At 33.0% G+C, this 19,805-nt stretch overlaps 2 protein-coding genes across 4 annotated transcripts in view; one reads left to right on the top strand and one right to left on the bottom strand.

Annotated features, from left to right (window-relative positions):
• The window catches only part of LOC139513788 (GATOR2 complex protein MIOS-like), a 36,446-nt gene that overhangs the window by 14,912 nt on the left and 1,729 nt on the right, over positions 1–19,805 (bottom strand). For all 3 annotated transcript variants that reach the window (XM_071302592.1, XM_071302595.1, XM_071302593.1), the window contains exons 2-13: positions 12,031–12,181; positions 11,741–11,808; positions 7,775–7,854; positions 6,548–6,591; positions 6,272–6,330; positions 5,204–5,345; positions 4,448–4,552; positions 3,973–4,067; positions 3,734–3,775; positions 2,863–2,918; positions 2,079–2,152; positions 1,440–1,484 (exon numbers count right to left, since the gene is read on the bottom strand). In XM_071302592.1, the coding sequence (XP_071158693.1) occupies positions 1,440–1,484; positions 2,079–2,152; positions 2,863–2,918; positions 3,734–3,775; positions 3,973–4,067; positions 4,448–4,552; positions 5,204–5,345; positions 6,272–6,330; positions 6,548–6,591; positions 7,775–7,854; positions 11,741–11,808; positions 12,031–12,157 (937 nt within the window). In that variant the 5' untranslated portion in view covers positions 12,158–12,181. The remainder of the gene's footprint in view (positions 1–1,439; positions 1,485–2,078; positions 2,153–2,862; positions 2,919–3,733; positions 3,776–3,972; positions 4,068–4,447; positions 4,553–5,203; positions 5,346–6,271; positions 6,331–6,547; positions 6,592–7,774; positions 7,855–11,740; positions 11,809–12,030; positions 12,182–19,805) is intronic.
• On the top strand, positions 17,610–18,005 carry LOC139511146 (uncharacterized). Its single transcript, XM_071297719.1, has one exon. The coding sequence runs from the start codon at positions 17,610–17,612 to the stop codon at positions 18,003–18,005; it is 396 nt and encodes a 131-aa protein (XP_071153820.1).

Here is a 19,805-nt window from a genome sequence, read left to right as displayed (position 1 = left end):
GCAATAACTCCTAAACGGGTCAACTGACCATTTTGGTCATGTTGACTTATTTGTAGATCTTACTTTGATGAACATTATTGCTGTTTACAGTTTATCTCTATCTATAATAATATTCAAGATAATAACCAAAAACAGCAAAATTTCCTCAAAATTACCAATTCAGGGGCAGCAACCCAACAACCCATTGACCGATTCATCTGAAAATTTCAGAGAAGATAGATCTTGACCTGATAAACATTTTATCCCATGTCAGATTTCCTCAAAATGCTTTGTTTTTTGAGTTATAAGCCAAAAACTGCATTTTACCCCTATGTTCTATTTTTAGCGGTGGCGGCCATCTTGGTTGGTTGACCAGGTCACGCCACACATTTTTTAAACTAGATACCCCAAAGATGATTGTGGCCAAGTTTGAATTAATTTGGCCCAGTAGTTTCAGAGGAGAAGATTTTTGTAAAAGATTACTTTAATTTACGAAAAATGGTTAAAAATTGACTATAAACGGCAATAACTCCTAAACGGGTCAACTGACCATTTTGGTCATGTTGACTTATTTGTAGATCTTACTTTGATGAACATTATTGCTGTTTACAGTTTATCTCTATCTATAATAATATTCAAGATAATAACCAAAAACAGCAAAATTTCCTCAAAATTACCAATTCAGGGGCAGCAACCCAACAACCGATTGACCGATTCATCTGAAAATTTCAGGGCAGATAGATCTTGACCTGATAAACATTTTTACCCCATGTCAGATTTGCTCTAAATGCTTTGGTTTTTGAGTTATAAGCCAAAAACTGCATTTTACCCCTATGTTCTATTTTTAGCCATGGCGGCCATCTTGGTTGGTTGACCGGGTCACGCCACACATTTTTTAAACTAGATACCCCAATGATGATTGTGGCCAAGTTTGGTTTGATTTGGCCCAGTAGTTTCAGAGGAGAAGATTTTTGTAAAAGTTAACGACGACGGACGACGACGACGGACGCCGGACGCCGGACGACGACGACGGACGCCGGACGCAAAGTGATGGGAATAGCTCACTTGGCCCTTCGGGCCAGGTGAGCTAAAAAGGTGACTATGCTTGATGACATCACACATAAAGAACACATATATTTGTTGATTATTAAGAAACTAGAAAGAAAAGTTGTCTAAATAATTTCTTGAAATAATTAGAAAAACAGATTCATAAACAAAACCTTTAGAATATGAATAAGCAGTGGTAAAGATAATGTCAACAAGCACAATGACAAATTACAATGCATAAACGGTAAAGATAGATTCTACTTACGAGATATAGTCCTGTCAATGTAGTTATTCTACTTACGAGATATAGTCCTGTCAATGTAGTTATTCTACTAACGAGATATAGTCCTGTCAATGTAGTTATTCTACTTACGAGATATAGTCCTGTCAATGTAGGTAGTTATTCTACTTACGAGATATAGTCCTGTCAATGTAGTTAGGTTCCAGTTCATCTATACCTAGAGTAACAGAAAACTTCTATGATAAGACAGTGCTCAGATAGAAATCAGATACATTGTCCAGTAGCAGATATATTAATCAGGATCTTTACATTGAATATGGGCTTACATCCTCTGTGAAGCCCAAATAATAATTATATAATACAGGACTGTCCTGATTTAACATAATTTAGTTTTTGTTTACAGGGTATATTACAAGTTCATATACCATGTTAAGGTAACCAATCAAATTACCTTGATATTTCACTTCAGTATAATACAGATATATCCAAATTACCTGGATATTTCACTTCAGTATAATACAGATTTATCCAAATTACCTGGATATTTCACTTCAGTATAATACAGATTTATCCAAATTCATATCTGTGTTTGTTTGTTCGGTTCATTTCAAAAAGGGGAAATTTTTTATTCTTTTTTCAATATATATTATCATTTAAAAAATATTTTCAGTAAGGTGAATTTGTGTACAACAGCAGTTATAATTACAGTGTTAATATGTACATCATTAATCATAATTAGAGTAAACATCAGTAAATCTTATGTGACTCAAGAGTTTGTTAACCCCACAACTATTTTCATTCTTGTACCTACCTTGTGGAGTATGTCTGATATCATATAATTTTACTGAAGTACTTTCTCGATATAAAACTCCTAGAAAACCATTCCTGGGAAAAATAAAAAGATACAGTATATAATTACAACATTCAGCCTCAATAAAAAGTCAGCCATCTTCCACTCAGGAAATCCTTATATTTTTTGTTACATTTGGCAAATGAATAAGCAATGGTCAAGAAGTTTTTCCTATATACTCAAATTATTCTAATTGTTTTTAAAGATCAAAAACAACATATAACAATACTGTGAGAAAAATGGGGAAATTTGTTCAGAGAATTTAGAATAAAGAAAGAAGTTTGTTTGTTTCTGTGTCTAACTGAAGGTGTGTTTTATTCTCACATGACTACAGAGTACATGTATTTATTGTTTTATACCTTTGAGTGATAAAAAAACAATCATATCAGCTATTTATGTCTCATCTTTGTCAAGTTTTAAACGAACAAAACAAGTCTATACATACCTTGTAGGTCACCATCTTTAATTTTTCCAAGTTTTGATTGGAACCAAAATAGATTATACTTGTCTTAAAGAAAATCATAATAGCTTTATCAAGTTCTGATTGGAACCAAAATAGATTATACTTGTCTTAAAGAAAATCATAATAGCTTTATCAAGTTCTGATTGGAACCAACTTGTCTTAAAGAAAATCATAATAGCTTTATCAAGTTCTGATTGGAACCAAAATAGATTATACTTGTCTTAAAGAAAATCATAATAGCTTTATCAATTTTGGATTGTAACTAAATAAGTCTATACTTGCCTTGTTGGACACCATCTCAGCTTGACTATATTTTTGGGTTCTTGCAATGTTAAAATCTTTGCAGTTAAGAAATATAGTATACTATACAAATAAATCATGTAAACTGTTAAAGTGCTGAACAAAAAACCTTGATAATAAGCAGAAAATGATAATACATTAAAACTAGACTGTTACAAATCGGTGAGCAATTCCAACCATATTTTATCTAGCCATATTCTATCTTAAATAAAGTGCCTGTATTTCAGTGTTGTTAGTTGTCTGTAATATATTTGTTTTTCCATTGTTTTTAAAATGGTTTTTTTTGTTGGTTTTCCTATCTATATTGTTCCACATTTAATGAATGGCTATTACTTATTTTGAATTTATTGAACCATAGAACTAATTTTTGACTCTTCACATTGAATAATCCGCGAAGTGGATTATGTAAAATGTGAAGTGTCAAAAATTAAGTTTATGGTTCAATAAATTCAAAATAAATTATTGCCATTCATTATAAATAAATTTCTATCAAAAATAAGTCTCAAAGAACTTTTAATATTATTTATATTAACAATAACAACGTACACACATGTTGGCGTATGAATATGCAACGTCAGAGTGGGTGTGTCTCCATAAAAATTGACAACATTGAAAATAAAAGTAATACTTTTAACCAATCAGAAGACAGTAAATACACCAAATTTATTTATTTTATCATGTAGGGCCTTTAATAGCTTACTAGATGGTATTGGGTTTGCTCATTGTTCAAGTTGTCCACATCTTGTTTCTTTAGCCTAATTGTCTTATAGCTATAAATTTTACTCTCCAGATAATTCATAAACCTATCTGCAATATGACAACTACGTGAATCATTGTAATTTCTAAAGGATACAGGTTTATCAAAATGTCTGGTATCCCAAACTGACACATTGTTCTGAAAAACAAAACAGTCATCTGTTAACTTGGCTGTTAAATTAAGTATATAATTTTTACTCCAGTATTATTTGAGTACTTTGCCCATCAACCTAAACCTGCACTGCTCAAATTATCTTTTACACCAAACTAATAGGTTTATCTGATTAAAAAAAGGAAGTTAAATTGGTGCAATCTGTACAAACCCTGTAACATTACCTCATGAAAAGAAGCTATTCTGTTTTGATTTTTGGGATCAGTAACTACACCATTGATAAGTTTTGTTGTCGTTGATTGTTTTGGCTCTTTTGCATCTACAAATATATTATAAAACGATAATTTTATTCAAGAATATATAGAAAAAAATTATTAAGACATACAATTAAAGGATAAAAAACAACTGGCTGAACCTCCAACACAACTATCAAACCCATATGTTAATTGCAGTTTCTCGCTGCATTGAAGTCCCGTTGGTGACCTTTGGTTGTTGTCTGTTCTATGGTCAGGTTGTTGTCTCTTTGACACATTCCCCATTTCCATTCTTAATTTTATTGATTTCACATGCATATTACATGTACCAATTATCTTGTACAGTATCCTATAATCAGGTTGAAATATTGTACTTAAGATATTATTATATTGTTCATTCCACATACAAATTATTTGCGGAATTCAAAATATATAAATGCCTTACCCCTGAGGTCATATATCCTGAGATGTCTATTGTTCATTCCACATACAAATAATCTGCTATCTTTACGGAACCAACTAAATGAGGCAGTCATGTCATTGTAATTACCTGAAACAAATATTTATAACATATATTAACCATTGTATCATTACATACTATTGATTCTTTATCATTTCTTGGGTACCCATTGCAAGGATTTGGCTAGAAATGCTTAACCTTCAACCTGAATGTTCAAAATAATACATATTTTCAAAGGGCTTGTATACAGACTTTCATTCATGAAATCAAATGCTGTGGATTCATTCATGCTTAACAATTGCCTGTATTTCTGTGGATATTTGAAGTCATAACTTTGCCAAAGTTTGCATACAAACCTTAAGAAAACATGCAATTCCTTCAAAGTTTGAATTCATGGTTCACATGTAACCACCAAATTCATGAACATTTGTATCCAACAAATAATGAATTTACAATATCAACAAAAATTACCTTAAATCCAGGAAAATTAGTATCTATGAAAATAAAGAATACACAGTATTTAAGGACTAGCAGCAAAGAATTGTTTTAATTATATTACATGTTAAAATACCTGATTTTGATTTTATTTGTTTATTTACCACATTGTACACTTTTTTACATGCCATGACATAATATCTAATAGACAGAGGTTGATAACAATGATTACACATACTGTACATGTATCTTGAATATTTATATGACACACATTAATCTATCTCATGTAATATATAATTTGTTTACCTATTTCTAAGAATGGTTTGTAGATAGATGAAGATTCACTAGTATTAGAGCTATATCTCTGTCGTTCATATTCTCCTCCAGACTTAACATTCCAGATCAGTATACAACTATCATTTCTTGACTTGTCTAATCCCTCAGCCAACTAAAATAATAACAGTACTGTTTAATCATATTTTATACTACATTAAGGTGGTATGGGAGTCTAAAATAAAAATGATAGAATTTGTTCATACTTTGCCAAAACGTTGTATCTATTGATACATGTTGAAAAATATAATAAAAATGATAGGTCACCGCGCATTTTCTCAAGCTACAGGACGGGACAAAATGACACATTTTGTATGGATTATACAGGAAAAAACACCATTTTGTGATTAGAAACTAAACAAAATGATAGAATTGTTAAATACTTCAGGAAAAGATAGCTTTCAGACACTGCTTTGAGAATATCAAAGGAAAAGATAGGGTCACCGTACGTTTTTTGCAGCTAAAATACAAAATAGGAAAATTCCATACAGAATCCTTCAGAAAATGCACTTTTTTAGAGTTACCTCCCCTTAAAATGCCAATTTAAAAAATAAAATAAAAACAACAACAAAAAATTAACATTTGCAAAAATATCAATATTTAGAAGTTATATTCTAATAAATTGGTACTTTTAAATGAAAATGTACATTAAACATCTGCATTCCTGCATCAAATTTTGCTAACTTGATGGAAAATCTGGACATTTGATTCTCTGTTTTTTACAATCCAAGATGGAGGAAGACACCCATACCACCTTAAGACCAAATTTATGTTATAAAGCTCCATTAAATATTGTCAATCCACAATGTTTGGGAGGCACATACAAAATAAAATTGCTGAAAAATTTATCTAGAAGCTCTAAAGAGCCTGTGTCACTCATATGCATTTTCAGGTAACTTTTGTAAGGCTCATATACGAATACTGTAGGATATAATGGTTCTTTTGTCAAGATATTTGAGCAGAAAGCCAACACATATTAATATCTTAGAGAAGAAAAAAAATCACTAAATATTGTTTTTCACTTTATATTCATATACATACCAAACTGCTGTCCATATGGTTCCAAAATAAATATAAACAATGCCTTGGATGTCTTGGTACTGAAAAACAAATAATCATCGTCTTAAATTATGTATTGAAAAACAAATGATCATTGTCTTAAATTATGTTCTTATCTACAACTGAAAGCATTTTCATTTGTAGGTTTTGAAAAAAAAATTGTTTTATGTGAATTGCAGGAGGTACATGTAACATAAAAGGATAATTTTATAAACGTTGGACTTGCTTAGTAAGGTTAATAAGTGTCATAGTTCTTACCAAATTCCTTGTCAACCAAGTCACTATTGCTGTCCTTATCAAAACTGCAAAGAAAAAGAAAACAATATAGATAAATAAACAGCTGCGCCATGAGCGCATGATATGCCCTTCGTCTTGTGTGAGAAGTTTTATGCAATAATCATAAATAGTTTCCGAGATACAGCGCGACATGTGAAAATATTTTTTTTTTACCAAAAACTCAATAACTCTAAAATAAAACTTTGAATCATCACCAAAAAAAATATAGATCTTTAGATTAATATAATTAAGACGTGTGTAAAGTTTAAAGCAAGTCATTAATGGTTTTTAATATACGATGCAACAAGTGATAAAAAAAACTCTTTTTTACAAACAAAACCCTCAATAACTCCAAAATTAAATTTTGAATCATCACCAAAAAAAGTACAGATCTTGTGTAAATTTTTAAGCAATAATCATAATTTGTTTCAGAGATATGGCGCGACATGTGAAAATCAACCCCCTTTTTTACAAAACCTCAATAATTCTAAAATAAAATTTTGAATCATCACCAAAAAGTATACAGATCTCTAGATTAATATAATTAAGAAGTGTGTAAAGTTTTAAGCAATAATCATATTAAATCGTTTATGAGATATGACGCGACATGTGAAAAATACACACCTCTGTTTTAGTTATAAAGTCCTGTAACTCAAAATTTTAAATCCTATTATCACCAAAAAGTATACAGATTATTTGACCATCATCAGAAACAACTATGTTAAGTTTCATGAAATTTCGATCAGCAGTTCTAAAGTTACAGTGCGACAGGTTTACAACAGACAGACAGACGCTGGACATTTGAAAACTATCTTACGTCTCATCAAAATTTTGACAGGTATATAAAAAGGCACTGTATATATATATATCTAAATAAAATAATTCCATATGAAACTATTTAGTATGTAAATAGTTAAAATAATAATTCAAATATCAAAAAGTATGATCTTCAAATTATGTTATCCTGGAGGAAGGCTAGGACATTTGGCTTGCCAGTTGAAAAAGGAGAGATGTTGAATAAGGCAGAAGATTTCTTTTGCAGAACAGTTCATTTAAAGAGACCTTTTAAAAAAGGCTGCTGCAAGAGTTGCTTGGCATGCAGGGAGCATTGTATTCTCTTATTATATAGATTTTGAATCATGAGAAATGTTAAGTACAGTCAATGATAATCAGAAGTAGACTTTACACATTTAAATAGGCTTCATATACCTCCTTAACTGGACTTTGCCATTGACCAATCCACATGCTATAACATCATCATGTTCTGGTTTTGGACACCATTCAACTGTCTGTAAAACAATATTTATTTTAGTAATTTTTAATCATAATAAACAAGAATGTGTCCAAAGAACACGGATGCCCCAATCACACTATAAATTTCTATGTTCAGTGAACCGTGAAAGTGGGGTCAAAAATCTAATTTGGCATTTAAATTATAAAGACCATATCATAGGGAACATGTGTACTAAGTTTTAAGTTGATTGGACTTCAACTCAATCATAAACTACCTTGACCAAAAACTTTAACCTGAAGCGAGAAAAATAGACGGAAAAACGAACAGAAGGACAAACAAACGAACAGACAGTGAGACCCACAGACCAGAAAACATAATGCCCCTCTACTATCGTAGGTAAGGCATAAAAATCTGCAGAATTAATCAATTTAATCAGTTTTTTTAAACATCTGAAAATAAACTTGACTTCAAATCTAGTACTGTTCTTTTATCTTTTTTTTCATGTTTTTATTTTGTGAATTTTGATAAAACTGGGTTATCATGTACATTTACTGCATTTGTATTTGCATTCATTTTTTCACTAAAATATTCCTAATGAAAAATTCATGAAAATAAATGCATAAATATACCTTTATATTAGGGTTTATTTTCCAGATTGGATTTTGACATTTGTATTGATTTGTAGACAAATAGTAGAATAATAATACTTGTATAAAAGGAGTACAAGGCTGGAATATTATTGTTTATATGTTTTAAATCTACCAAACAGAGCAAATAATCAAAGAGCTGAAAGCTCTGAAGAAAAATGACGCCACTGTCTCTAATATTGGGATAGTTTTTATGCAAGTCTTGATTTTCACATACCTTAATTAGTTTAACAATGCAACATGTCTCGTAAGCATATAATTGATACTTGTATATGTGTGTGTGTGTGAAGTGAAGGTGACAACTGGCTGTTTTTTTTTAAGATAAATGAATAGGTCAAGACTACCTGAATTTGTACAAATAAATACCGTAGAAAGGCTTGTATATTTCTCACTGGTACATAGTCTGAATCCGGGTCCGTTCGCGCCCCATTCACGTTTGCGCCCACTCATGTTCGCCCCCTTTCACTTTCACACCCTGCATGTTCGCACCCAATCTTAATTGGTTTTGTGTTTAATAACTCTGTAAGCAAGTGTTTTCTTATAAGTATAATTGTTGTCATTGTCTCAAAATAAAGTGTTGAATAAATCTTAATCATGTTTTGGATAGGGTATTGTTAAAAATAATAATAATCCTTTCTAAATAAAGTGGTATTTTGTCAATGTTTTATTTTGTGTTGAATAACTCTTAATCATGTTTTGGTTAATGTATTGCTATAACTTTGTTTCATTGACTTGTTTCAAAATGAAGTGAGATTCTGACTATGTTTTTTTCTGTGTGTTGAATAAATTTTATCATGTTTTGGTTATAATAGTGGATTGCTATATTTTGGTTCCTATATTTTATTGCTTCGTTGTTTCAGATCAAAGGGACCAAGCTGTTAAAAACAATTATCTTTTGTGTTTTTCCTTTAAAATCTTCAATGTTTTACTCATACCAAGCTATAAATACATTCAGTATTTACACCAAAGCAATTTAAAACAACAATCATGATTTTCCAAGTATTCAACTTGAATTTGAATTAAAATTGGGCGCGAATGAGTAGAGTGCGAACGGACCTTGGGTGCGAACGTGTAGGGTGCGAAAGTGTATTGGGCGCGAACAGACCTGATACCACAGTCTGAACCCCCTTCTCCCACAAAATATTAAGTAAATAATCTTTTTGTTACTGTTATCAAAGGTCTAATGAAACTCAGGTAATTTCAAACATTTGTCAAAGAATTCTAGTCAAACCAGCAGCTGGTTAAATTGGCACCTGGTTAAATCAACACCTGATATAGTCAATTCGTCACCCATGTTAAATATATATTTTTTTTACAGTATTTTAAGCAAAAAGAGTAAAAATAAGAAAGGGGTTGCCAGAATTTTTTCAGTATTTAAGCAAAAAGAGTTAAATACTAACTTTCACATTTTTGGGTGTTCATGTACATTTTGTATATATATTTATTTTTCTCAACTAAATCACTTTTTTGGTGTATTTCTAATGTAATATATATATATGAGTAGTCCAAATAATTATTACGTCTGGCAAGGCTTTTTTAATTTTATTCTGGGACACCTTCCTATGACCGCAAGGCTATGTTAATTATTTTCTGGGACGCCTTCCTACGAACGTCGTAGGAAGGCGTCCCAGAAAAAAATTAAAATATCCTTGCCAGACGTCATAATTATTTGGACTAATACATGAGATATTGGATATTTTTATGCATTATTTTAACCAGTTGAGCATTTTACGGGATTTTTGGTTTAATGCTGTTTAAACTTTACTGAAAAAAAAACACCTTAAATTTGCTAATTATTTGGCATGAAAGTTTGATTTATTGAAAGGGACTCATAGTTTTCCATTTTATTTTAATAATTGTCTAATTGTTAGAACAACAGTTGGGTAAGGGCTTCGTTGTTTACCTTTATACACAACAACATATTCACTTTGGTTTCCTTGTTTACCTAAATACACAACAACATATTCACTATGTACTTGGTAACAGTTATTAATTAATTGAATAGAAAATATTATAACAAATATTATTGGATGCCGAATTGACGTCAAATAGGTGCCGATTTGACTAGATGCCAATTTAACCAGGTGCCGACTTGACTTGTACGTTTCAATTCCTCTGCGATCGTTTGCGGTATTTTCTTGAGAAAACCTATTTTCCATCACCAAAGAGAAGAAGAAACTGCTTGAAAATGATTCTGGAACGCTTCATGATTGTAAAAATAAGTTTAATTCACTCAAATAACAATTTTGAAACTTGCGATGTTTAAACAGGAAGTTTCAAAAGCACGTGTAAAAGAAGAAATTAACCGGTGAGAGTGGAAATCCGTACATGACAGATATCACTATAGTACGACTTTGAAAGTAAAACAGTTCCATCCTTTTGTAAAACAGTCTTTAAGATACCTATCACATTAATGTTTGAAGGGTCTTAAGCTTATTCAAACCATATAAGTCGGTATGAAACACCAAAACGGAATGAACAATAACCGATTACGTTTTGTAGTTTACAAATTCTAAACTGGTTCCCGTCAAACTACAACACTTTGTTCGAGTGTAGTGGAATACAAGCAGAAACCAGTTACTTTGTATGAAACCGAGTGTAAACTGGTTCCTGGCTGATAACTACACAATGATCATGCATAATGATAACACAAGCAGATTCCAGTTTGTATGGAAAATAGTAAATACGAAACCAAGCGCGGTAGGCAGAGAAATGTAATGAAGTTCAGGTCGGCAGTTATGGAACAATGACTGCGTCATTTTCCAAAAAAATCTAGGTTCAGGAAAAAATAAAGGAAAATCTTTTTTTTTTCTTTTTGTAAATTGTGATCTGTTGAATTTGTACAACAAAATAGGGATAGTTATTGTCTTATCGTTTTAAAACATTCTATCTTTAATTAAGCTCAAAACTGATAAGAAACACTCTGTTCTATATCTGTGGTAAACCTACAGACAGAGAACCACTGTTGTCCCTGAGGTATAGCTATACAGGGGATAGTAAAGTTGTACCTTTAATAAGTTAATCCCCAACTGTCTTCCCAGAGGTATAGCTATACAGGGGATAGTAAAGTTGTACATGTACCTTTAGTAAGTTAATCCCCAACTGTCTTCCCAGAGGTATAGCTATACAGGGGATAGTAAAGTTTTACTTTTGATAAGTTAATCCCCAACTGTCTTCCCTGAGGTATAGCTATACATGGGATAGTAAAGTTTTACGGTAAATAATACCTTTAATAAGTTAATTTCTAACTGTCTTCCCGGAGGTATAGCTATAGACGGGATAGTAAAGTTTTACCTTTAATAAGTTAATTTCCAACTGTTCTCCTTGAGGTATAGCCACAGAATCTTCTGATAATATTTTTCCTACAAATAAACAACTTCAGATATTTTATATGTTAAAACAAATATGATACCTAATTATAGTAATACCTTAAATAATAAGTATTCGTTGTTGCTGCAAAAAGTATTTACTGTAAATTATAATAAAGAAGATGTATGCAGTATACAACATTTAGATCACTACCCAACAACAGTTACAACACATCAAGAAAGCATTTTTCAAATAGAAAAGTAAATTATACAAACCTTGCGTTCCATGAGAGCCTATTTTTTCTTCATATTTTATAACATTATAAAGATTTATTTTGGTTCCACAGTAGCTCAGAAACTTATCACTATTAATTGGTGACCAAAGTACTTTTGTAAGACTCATGATTTGCCAGTTTTCTGTTTGCCTCTGAAATTATAAAGCACACTATTGACTAATTTCTCAATTTGGCCAAATGATAAAGTATGTTTTGTTTGATTAAAACTCTTTCATACAATATATACATGCATTGATAAAATCTGTGAAGTAACACGTTTTAACAGATTGCTGATTGTTTATGATTTGCTTAACTCTATTTAAAGGGATATTAAGGGTGCTATAATTGCTATAGCTTATTGTACAGTAACAGTACTATCTTTTAAAGGTTGAAGGGTAGATTAAGTATCAAAGTGCAAATGAAAATAGTTCCTACGGATTCAGCAATGTTCTGTACATTAATATCCAAAGGAAACATAAAAGTTTGAAGGTTTGATTTGGGTCATACATCAGACACTTAAAAAGCATATGTTATCTGAAAACAATATATATATAGAGATATAATGTGGTATAAGTTGCCAATGACACAACTCTCCATCCAAGTCACAATTTGAAAAAGTATACCATTATAGGTCAAAGTACAGTCTTCAACACATATGCATATACTGATAGATTCCTCCGCTATCCAGAGAATCACTCCTAGAGCTGTGAGAGTAATAGTGGAATTCTTGTACACTCTCTATCAGGATTAATGGACTTGCGCATTTACAACAGTACTTACAAGGACAATCCCCATCCAAAACAAAGGGGGTGCTAGGACAATCCAAACCCAACACATAGGGGTGCTCAGACAATCCCAACCCAACACAAAGAGGGTGCTAGGACACTGGGAAGTCTGTTATCATGGCGAAGGAAGCCGAGGTACTTGGAGAGTACCACCGGGACTCTCAGTGGGAACAGACAAACAAAGGCGATATCAGTAGATTGATCTCCAGGTCAAAGTCTCCAACAGAGACCCCCAAAGTATCCATTCTATTTTAAAACAGCAGTCTGGATACCAAAGAAGTGTGTGAAAAGGTTGGTAAACCATTGGTCTTCACCACTAGACCATGAACAAACAGCTATACTATTTGTATTAATCTTATTGTCATGTTAAATGTTTTTGCACACATCCCATTTGCCCGCCAAATCAGAAAATTGCTCCAGCCACCAGATCTTAAAACATGCCTCAAATAAAGAAGTCAGTTTCTGCGCATATCCGCATGCGAGACGAGTAGTTAAATTTGCCTTTATCATGCTTATAGGCTACATTAAATTGTGTATACACCCAAACTTTACTTTTAGATATTTTTCAAATTTTTTGTTACTTTTCCTTTTTCATTAGAAAATAACTTTCACACTCCCCCTTTTTTTAACTAAATATATTTTACCTTCTGCTGTTGTCTGCTCTATGGTCGGGTTGTTGTCTCTTTGGCACATTCCCCATTTCCATTCTCAATTTTATTATTCAAATGTGGTATAATTTTATTCTTTTAATGTGCATTTACATTTAATTTCAATTTTACTTACTATTGTAACATTTTTATATGTTAGGTCATGTGTGTTATCTGATTGTATCAGGTTTACATACATCTGTATTTTCACACTAGCCAATTAATACAGTTAGAGATCAGAGATTATATTGATTAAGAGATTTCTTTGTTGGACTAGTGAGCCCTAATGATTTGCATATGGTGCCCTAGTAAATTTTTGTAATGAGCAGGAATACTAGACGCAAGACTACCAGAGCACCCGGATTTCCAGAGCACGGAGTACAAGAAGCCCCATTGCCCTAGTTGTCTATATTTGTATCCAGGCTTGTAAGAGTCATATAAAAGAGAAAAAGAGTGTGAGATATGGGGGAGAGAGAATTTATAGTAAGGAGAGGATGTTATGTCTAATTGAAACTGACAATACAAACTATTAAAGTTACAACGAATCGTTATCAAATGAACTGTAATCTCTAAAGTGATGAAAACCATATGGCACCGCCTATACTGTTATACTTACCACAGTTGTCGCGATATATAATATGTAACTTGCTTGATTATTTTAGTGTAGAATAAAATGCTAATCTAAACAGATGCCTTCTACCTCAATGTTATACTTAGTAATACATAACAAATTGGCGACGAGTTAAAAAGAAAAATGGCTGGATACATCGGTAAAATCGAAAATTTTGATGATGGAATTGAACAATGGACTTCTTATACAGAAAGACTAGAACAATATTTCGCTGTGAATGAAATTAGCAACGAAAAGCGTGTACCTGCTTTACTTAGTTTAATCGGTGGAAAAACTTATGCTTTGTTAAGAAATTTAACGACACCAGACAAACCGAAAGATAAATCATACGATGATATTGTGAAAGTTTTGAAAGAACATTTATCACCCTCACCATTGGTGATAGCAGAACGTTTCCGTTTTCACAAGAGGGACCAAAAGAGTGGAGAGTCTATTAATGAGTATGTAGCACAAATTCGAAAATTTTCGGAATATTGTAATTTCCCGGATCTAAACGATACATTAAGAGACAGATTGGTTTGTGGGTTAAAATCTGAACAAACTCAGAAGAAACTATTATCAGTCCAAGCATTAACATTAGAAAAAGCTATGCAGATTTCCGTGGCGATGGAAACAGCTACGAAAGACGCATTGGAGCTACAAGGAAAACAACCAGAGTCAGCTGTACATAAGGTTAAAAGTCAAAAACCGAAAGTTAACTCTTACCAACAGAAACCCATAACGTGTTACCGTTGCAACAAACAAGGACATAAAGCTGATACATGTCGTTTTAAAGATCAAACGTGTCATAAATGTAAGAAGAAAGGACATATTCAAGCAGCATGTCGTAGTAAAATGATTAAACGGAATGTGCACTCACTGAATGCTGATGATTCTCAGGATGATGAATTTGGGATTTACACAGTGTTTGCGAACAAAGATACACAGAAAGGGAACAATGATGTAGGGATTTATACAGTGAATTTCAAAACAAAGGAGATAACTGTCGACGTGAAAATCGACAACAAATCTGTTGAAATGGAAGTGGACACAGGATCCGCTCTCTCGATTATTCCGAAGAAGGCATTTGATCAAATGTTTCCGAATCGTAAGCTTGATTCAACGGACGTTATTTTGAGAACATTTTCGGGTGAGAAATTTAAACCACTAGGTGTAACCGCCGTAAATGTAAACTACAACGACCAAAGTGAAGTATTGTCGCTGTATGTCGTTCAAAAAGGAGGAGGAATTTTATTTGGAAGAGACTGGTTACGAAAAATCAGACTAGACTGGAGCAAAATCAACAAAGTAAGTGTTGACAATGTTAATGAGAAAACAAAAGAATTGCTTGCTCAACATGCATCCGTATTTAGTGACAACATCGGTTGTGTAAATGGAATTAAAGGAAATTTAATTATGAAAGATAATGTTAAACCCGTGTTCATGAAGGCGCGACCGATACCGTATGCACTAAGATCGAAAGTTGAACAGGAGCTTGACCGTCTTGAAGAGGAAGGAATTATTACAAAAGTGCCAACTAGTGAATGGGCAACGCCTATTGTGCCTGTCGTGAAGAAGTCAGGAGGCGTCAGAATTTGTGGCGATTTTAAGGTCACAATAAATCAGCAGCTTCAAGTGGATCAATATCCTTTACCTAGAATTGACGATATATTTGCTTTGTTATCTGGAGGTGAAAAATATTCGAAAATAGATTTAAGACAGGCATATTTACAGCTCGAGATGAAAGAAGAATCAAAGAAGTACTTGACAATAAATACGCATAGAGGACTTTATCAGTACAACCGAATGTTATTCGGTGTAGCTTCCGCACCTGCTATCTGGCAGAGAACCATTGACCAAATACTTCAAGGGTTGACAGGAGTACAATGCATATTAGATGATATGGTTATTACCGGTAGAAATGACCAAGAACATTTAGTGAACCTCGAGAAAGTTATGAAGCGATTAGAGATGTACAACCTTTCAGTTAATAAGGAAAAGTGCAAGTTTTTCAAAGATGAAATCGAGTTTTGTGGACATAAAATAGATAAGCATGGATTACACAAAACAGAGGATAAAATCAAAGCGATTTTGGACACACCAGAACCACAAAATGTTACCCAGGTACGTTCAATTCTTGGATTAATGAATTACTACCATAAATTCCTACCAAATATCTCATCAGTTGTGCGTCCATTACACAGACTGTTAGAAAAAGATGCCAAATGGGATTGGAATGAAGAATGTAAAGTATCATTCAAGAGGGCCAAAGATTTGGTAACATCTGAGCAGGTTCTATGTCATTATGACCCAGAACTACCTATTCGATTAGCTTGTGACGCTTCTCCATTTGGATTAGGGGTAGTTTTGTCACATAAAATGCAAGATGGAACGGAGCGCCCTATTGCATTTGCATCAAGGTCACTTAATAAAGCCGAAAGAAATTACAGTCAAATCGACAAAGAAGCTCTTGGTATAATTTTCGGCGTTAAAAAGTTTCATACGTACTTGTATGGTCGTAAATTTACACTGATTACTGACCATATGCCGCTTGTGTCAATATTCAATCCGAAAAAGGGAATTTCTACCACTTCAGCAGCACGTTTACAGAGATGTGCGTTATTTTTAAGTGGATATACATATGACATCGAGTACAAAAACACTAACAAGCACACGAACGCAGATGCGCTTTCGAGAATACCACAGGAATCTACAGAAGCAGATGGTGAGGAATTTGATGCAGTTGATGTTTTCATGTTAAAGCAGCTAGAACATTTAAGCTTAACAAACAACAACATTAGACGAGAAACTGCGCGTGACAAGATCTTATCAAGAGTCTATGAATTAGTACAAAAAGGTTGGACCGTCAATGATGATATCGATTTGAAACCGTATTTCAACCGGAAAAACGAACTGTCAATCAGTCAAGGTTGTTTGCAGTGGGGAATACGTACTATTGTTCCGACAAAATTTAGACAGCAAACTTTAGAACTGTTACATTCTGCGCACCCAGGAGTAGTGAAAATGAAATTATTGGCAAGGAGCTACGTATGGTGGCCACGTATTGATTCTGAGATAGAATCACTAGCAAAAAGTTGTTCCGGATGTCAAAAGCACCATCGTAACCCGAAACAGTCACCACTTCATCCATGGGAGTGGCCGTCTAGTCCGTGGAAACGAATTCATATTGACTTTGCTGGACCATTTATTGATCACATGTTCTTGATTGTCATTGATGCTCATTCTAAATGGCCTGAAGTTATACCGATGAACAGTACCACTTCAACACAGACAATTAGAGTTTTAAGGACTATATTTGCAAGAGCAGGATTGCCAGAGCAAATAGTCAGTGATAACGGACCACAATTCGTATCAGCAGAATTTCAAACATTTACTAAAATGAATGGAATAACGCTTATAAAGAGCGCACCATACCATCCGGCAACAAACAGACTCGCAGAACGTTTTGTTCAGAAATTTACGTAACAGACTGGACTTAATTAAACCAGATATCAATAGACAAGTGCAAGACAAGCAGATGAAAATTGCAATAAAACCAACAAAAGAGACTTTGCGACAATTTACCGAGGGAGAAACAGTAGCTGTACGCGACTACCGTGGACCAAATAAATGGACAAGTGGACTTATAACCAAACGTGAAGGACCGTTAAATTACCAGGTAGAAGTTTCGCCCAATAGTATCTGGAAACGTCATGCAGACCAGATACGAAACTCAGACTTTAACGATAAACAGGGAGAAGAAATTAAAAATGACAAAACAGTTGAAATAGAGATAATTCCGGATGAACCAACTGAGCAACCGGCACAAGATCTCCAACCGAAACATCAAGACAGTGAACAACCTTTGTCAGAACCAATTCAGAGAAGATATCCGTTGAGAACCAGAAAACCGGTTACCAAATTAAATTTGTAATAATGGTTGTAGTGCGTAAGGGTAATAATAATTCCCTTTGCAACCTGTTATGTGTGATTGTGTGCGCGAGAAAAATAAATGTTTTTCTATGGCAATCACTAGGGATAAATATTTTGAATGCATGATATTAGAGTTTTTTTGTAGTTAACGTTTTTATTTACACATAGACAGTAATTATTTTCTTTCATTCATTCTTTCCACACGTGCTTTATACAACAGATTTTTATCAATGACCGAGTCAATGACCTTATCATTTGTATACTATAACTTTACTATGGAATTCGAAAATTAGAAGGGAGGAAATGTTATGTCTAATTGAAACTGACAATACAAACTATTAAAGTTACAACGAATCGTTATCAAATGAACTGTAATCTCTAAAGTGATGAAAACCATATGGCACCGCCTATACCGTTATACTTACCACAGTTGTCGCGATATATAATATGTAACTTGCTTGATTATTTTAGTGTAGAATAAAATGCTAATCTAAACAGATGCCTTCTACCTCAATGTTATACTTAGTAATACATAACAGAGGACAGTAAGTTTATATAGTAAAGAGGAGACCTGTATTGTTGAGCCTGAAGTTAGATGTACATTGTGTTATACTTGAAACTTTGTTAAAGTCGTGTGATTTTAATAGCACAGAATTGAACTTTTATTCGCCTTCTTATTTATGTTCACTACAAGACTTCATTCAGACTGCACCAGGATCCATTTATTTATTCATAAATGTGACCAGGATTCCCTTAATCACACTACCAGTAGATTTCAAGGGCAACCCTGTTAAAGAGTATACTTGGCATATCTCGTCCATTTACAAGTGAAAGGCACGACCTGAAACTTATATACCCAACAACACAGCACACACACACAGATACGCACTTTAGTTCAAGTCCCAGCTGAAAAACAATAAAGCTTGTGGCTTAGATTTTATAACTAATGAAATGCTAAAGGCAAGTGCCAATAGTTTAGTTCCATGTTATAGAAAATTATTTAATTTATGTCTTAACACAGGAAAATATCCCGAATGCTGGGCTGAAGGATACACTCTACCCCTTTTTAAGTCAGGGGACCCAACTGATCCCTCAAACTACAGAGGCATCTCAATTACATGTGCAATTGGTAAACTTTTTAATACAATCTTAAATGATAGACTTGACAAATATTTATTACAAAACAGTCTAATTACTGAGTTTCAAATTGGCTTTGTTAAAAAGTCCAGAACATCTGATCATATGTTTTTGCTTAAAAATCTGATTGACTCGGTACTTTCCACAGGTAAAAAATTGTATGCATGTTTTATAGATTTTAAAAAGGCGTTTGATTCAGTCATACATAGTGGTATTAAATATAAACTATTACAGATGGGATTAGGAGGAAATTTTTACAACATTATAAAGAACATGTACAATGTTAGCTCAACTTGTGTCAAAGCTGGGAAAATTTTAACTGACTCTTTTAGAGTTAAATTAGGGGTTCGACAAGGTGATAACCTAAGCCCTAATCTTTTCAAAATTTTTATAAATGACTTTCCATCATATATTGATAATGTTGATGATGATCTGATTTTGGGTGATACTAATATTAATTGTTTAATGTATGCTGATGATATTGTTTTGCTCTCTACCACATCATATGGTCTTCAATCTAAGTTAAAAAATGTTGATAAGTTTTGCTCTGACTGGTGCTTAAACATAAACACCAATAAAACAAAAATTTTAGTATTTAATAAGCAAGGTAGACTTATCAATGAAAAATTTACTCTTCAGCAAGTTGAACTGGAATGTGTACAGC

Source organism: Mytilus edulis, chromosome 2 (genome assembly GCF_963676685.1).
Source record: "Mytilus edulis chromosome 2, xbMytEdul2.2, whole genome shotgun sequence".
In the NCBI taxonomy this organism is placed as follows: Eukaryota; Metazoa; Mollusca; class Bivalvia; order Mytilida; family Mytilidae; genus Mytilus; species Mytilus edulis.
The sequence above is the reverse complement of the archived record's forward strand: the minus strand, read 5'-3'. Positions and strand labels throughout refer to the sequence as shown.

Bases quoted from the DNA above. Each gene is read 5' to 3' on its own strand.
- LOC139511146 (XM_071297719.1), top strand. From the start codon at position 17,610: ATGAAAATTGCAATAAAACCAACAAAAGAGACTTTGCGACAATTTACC.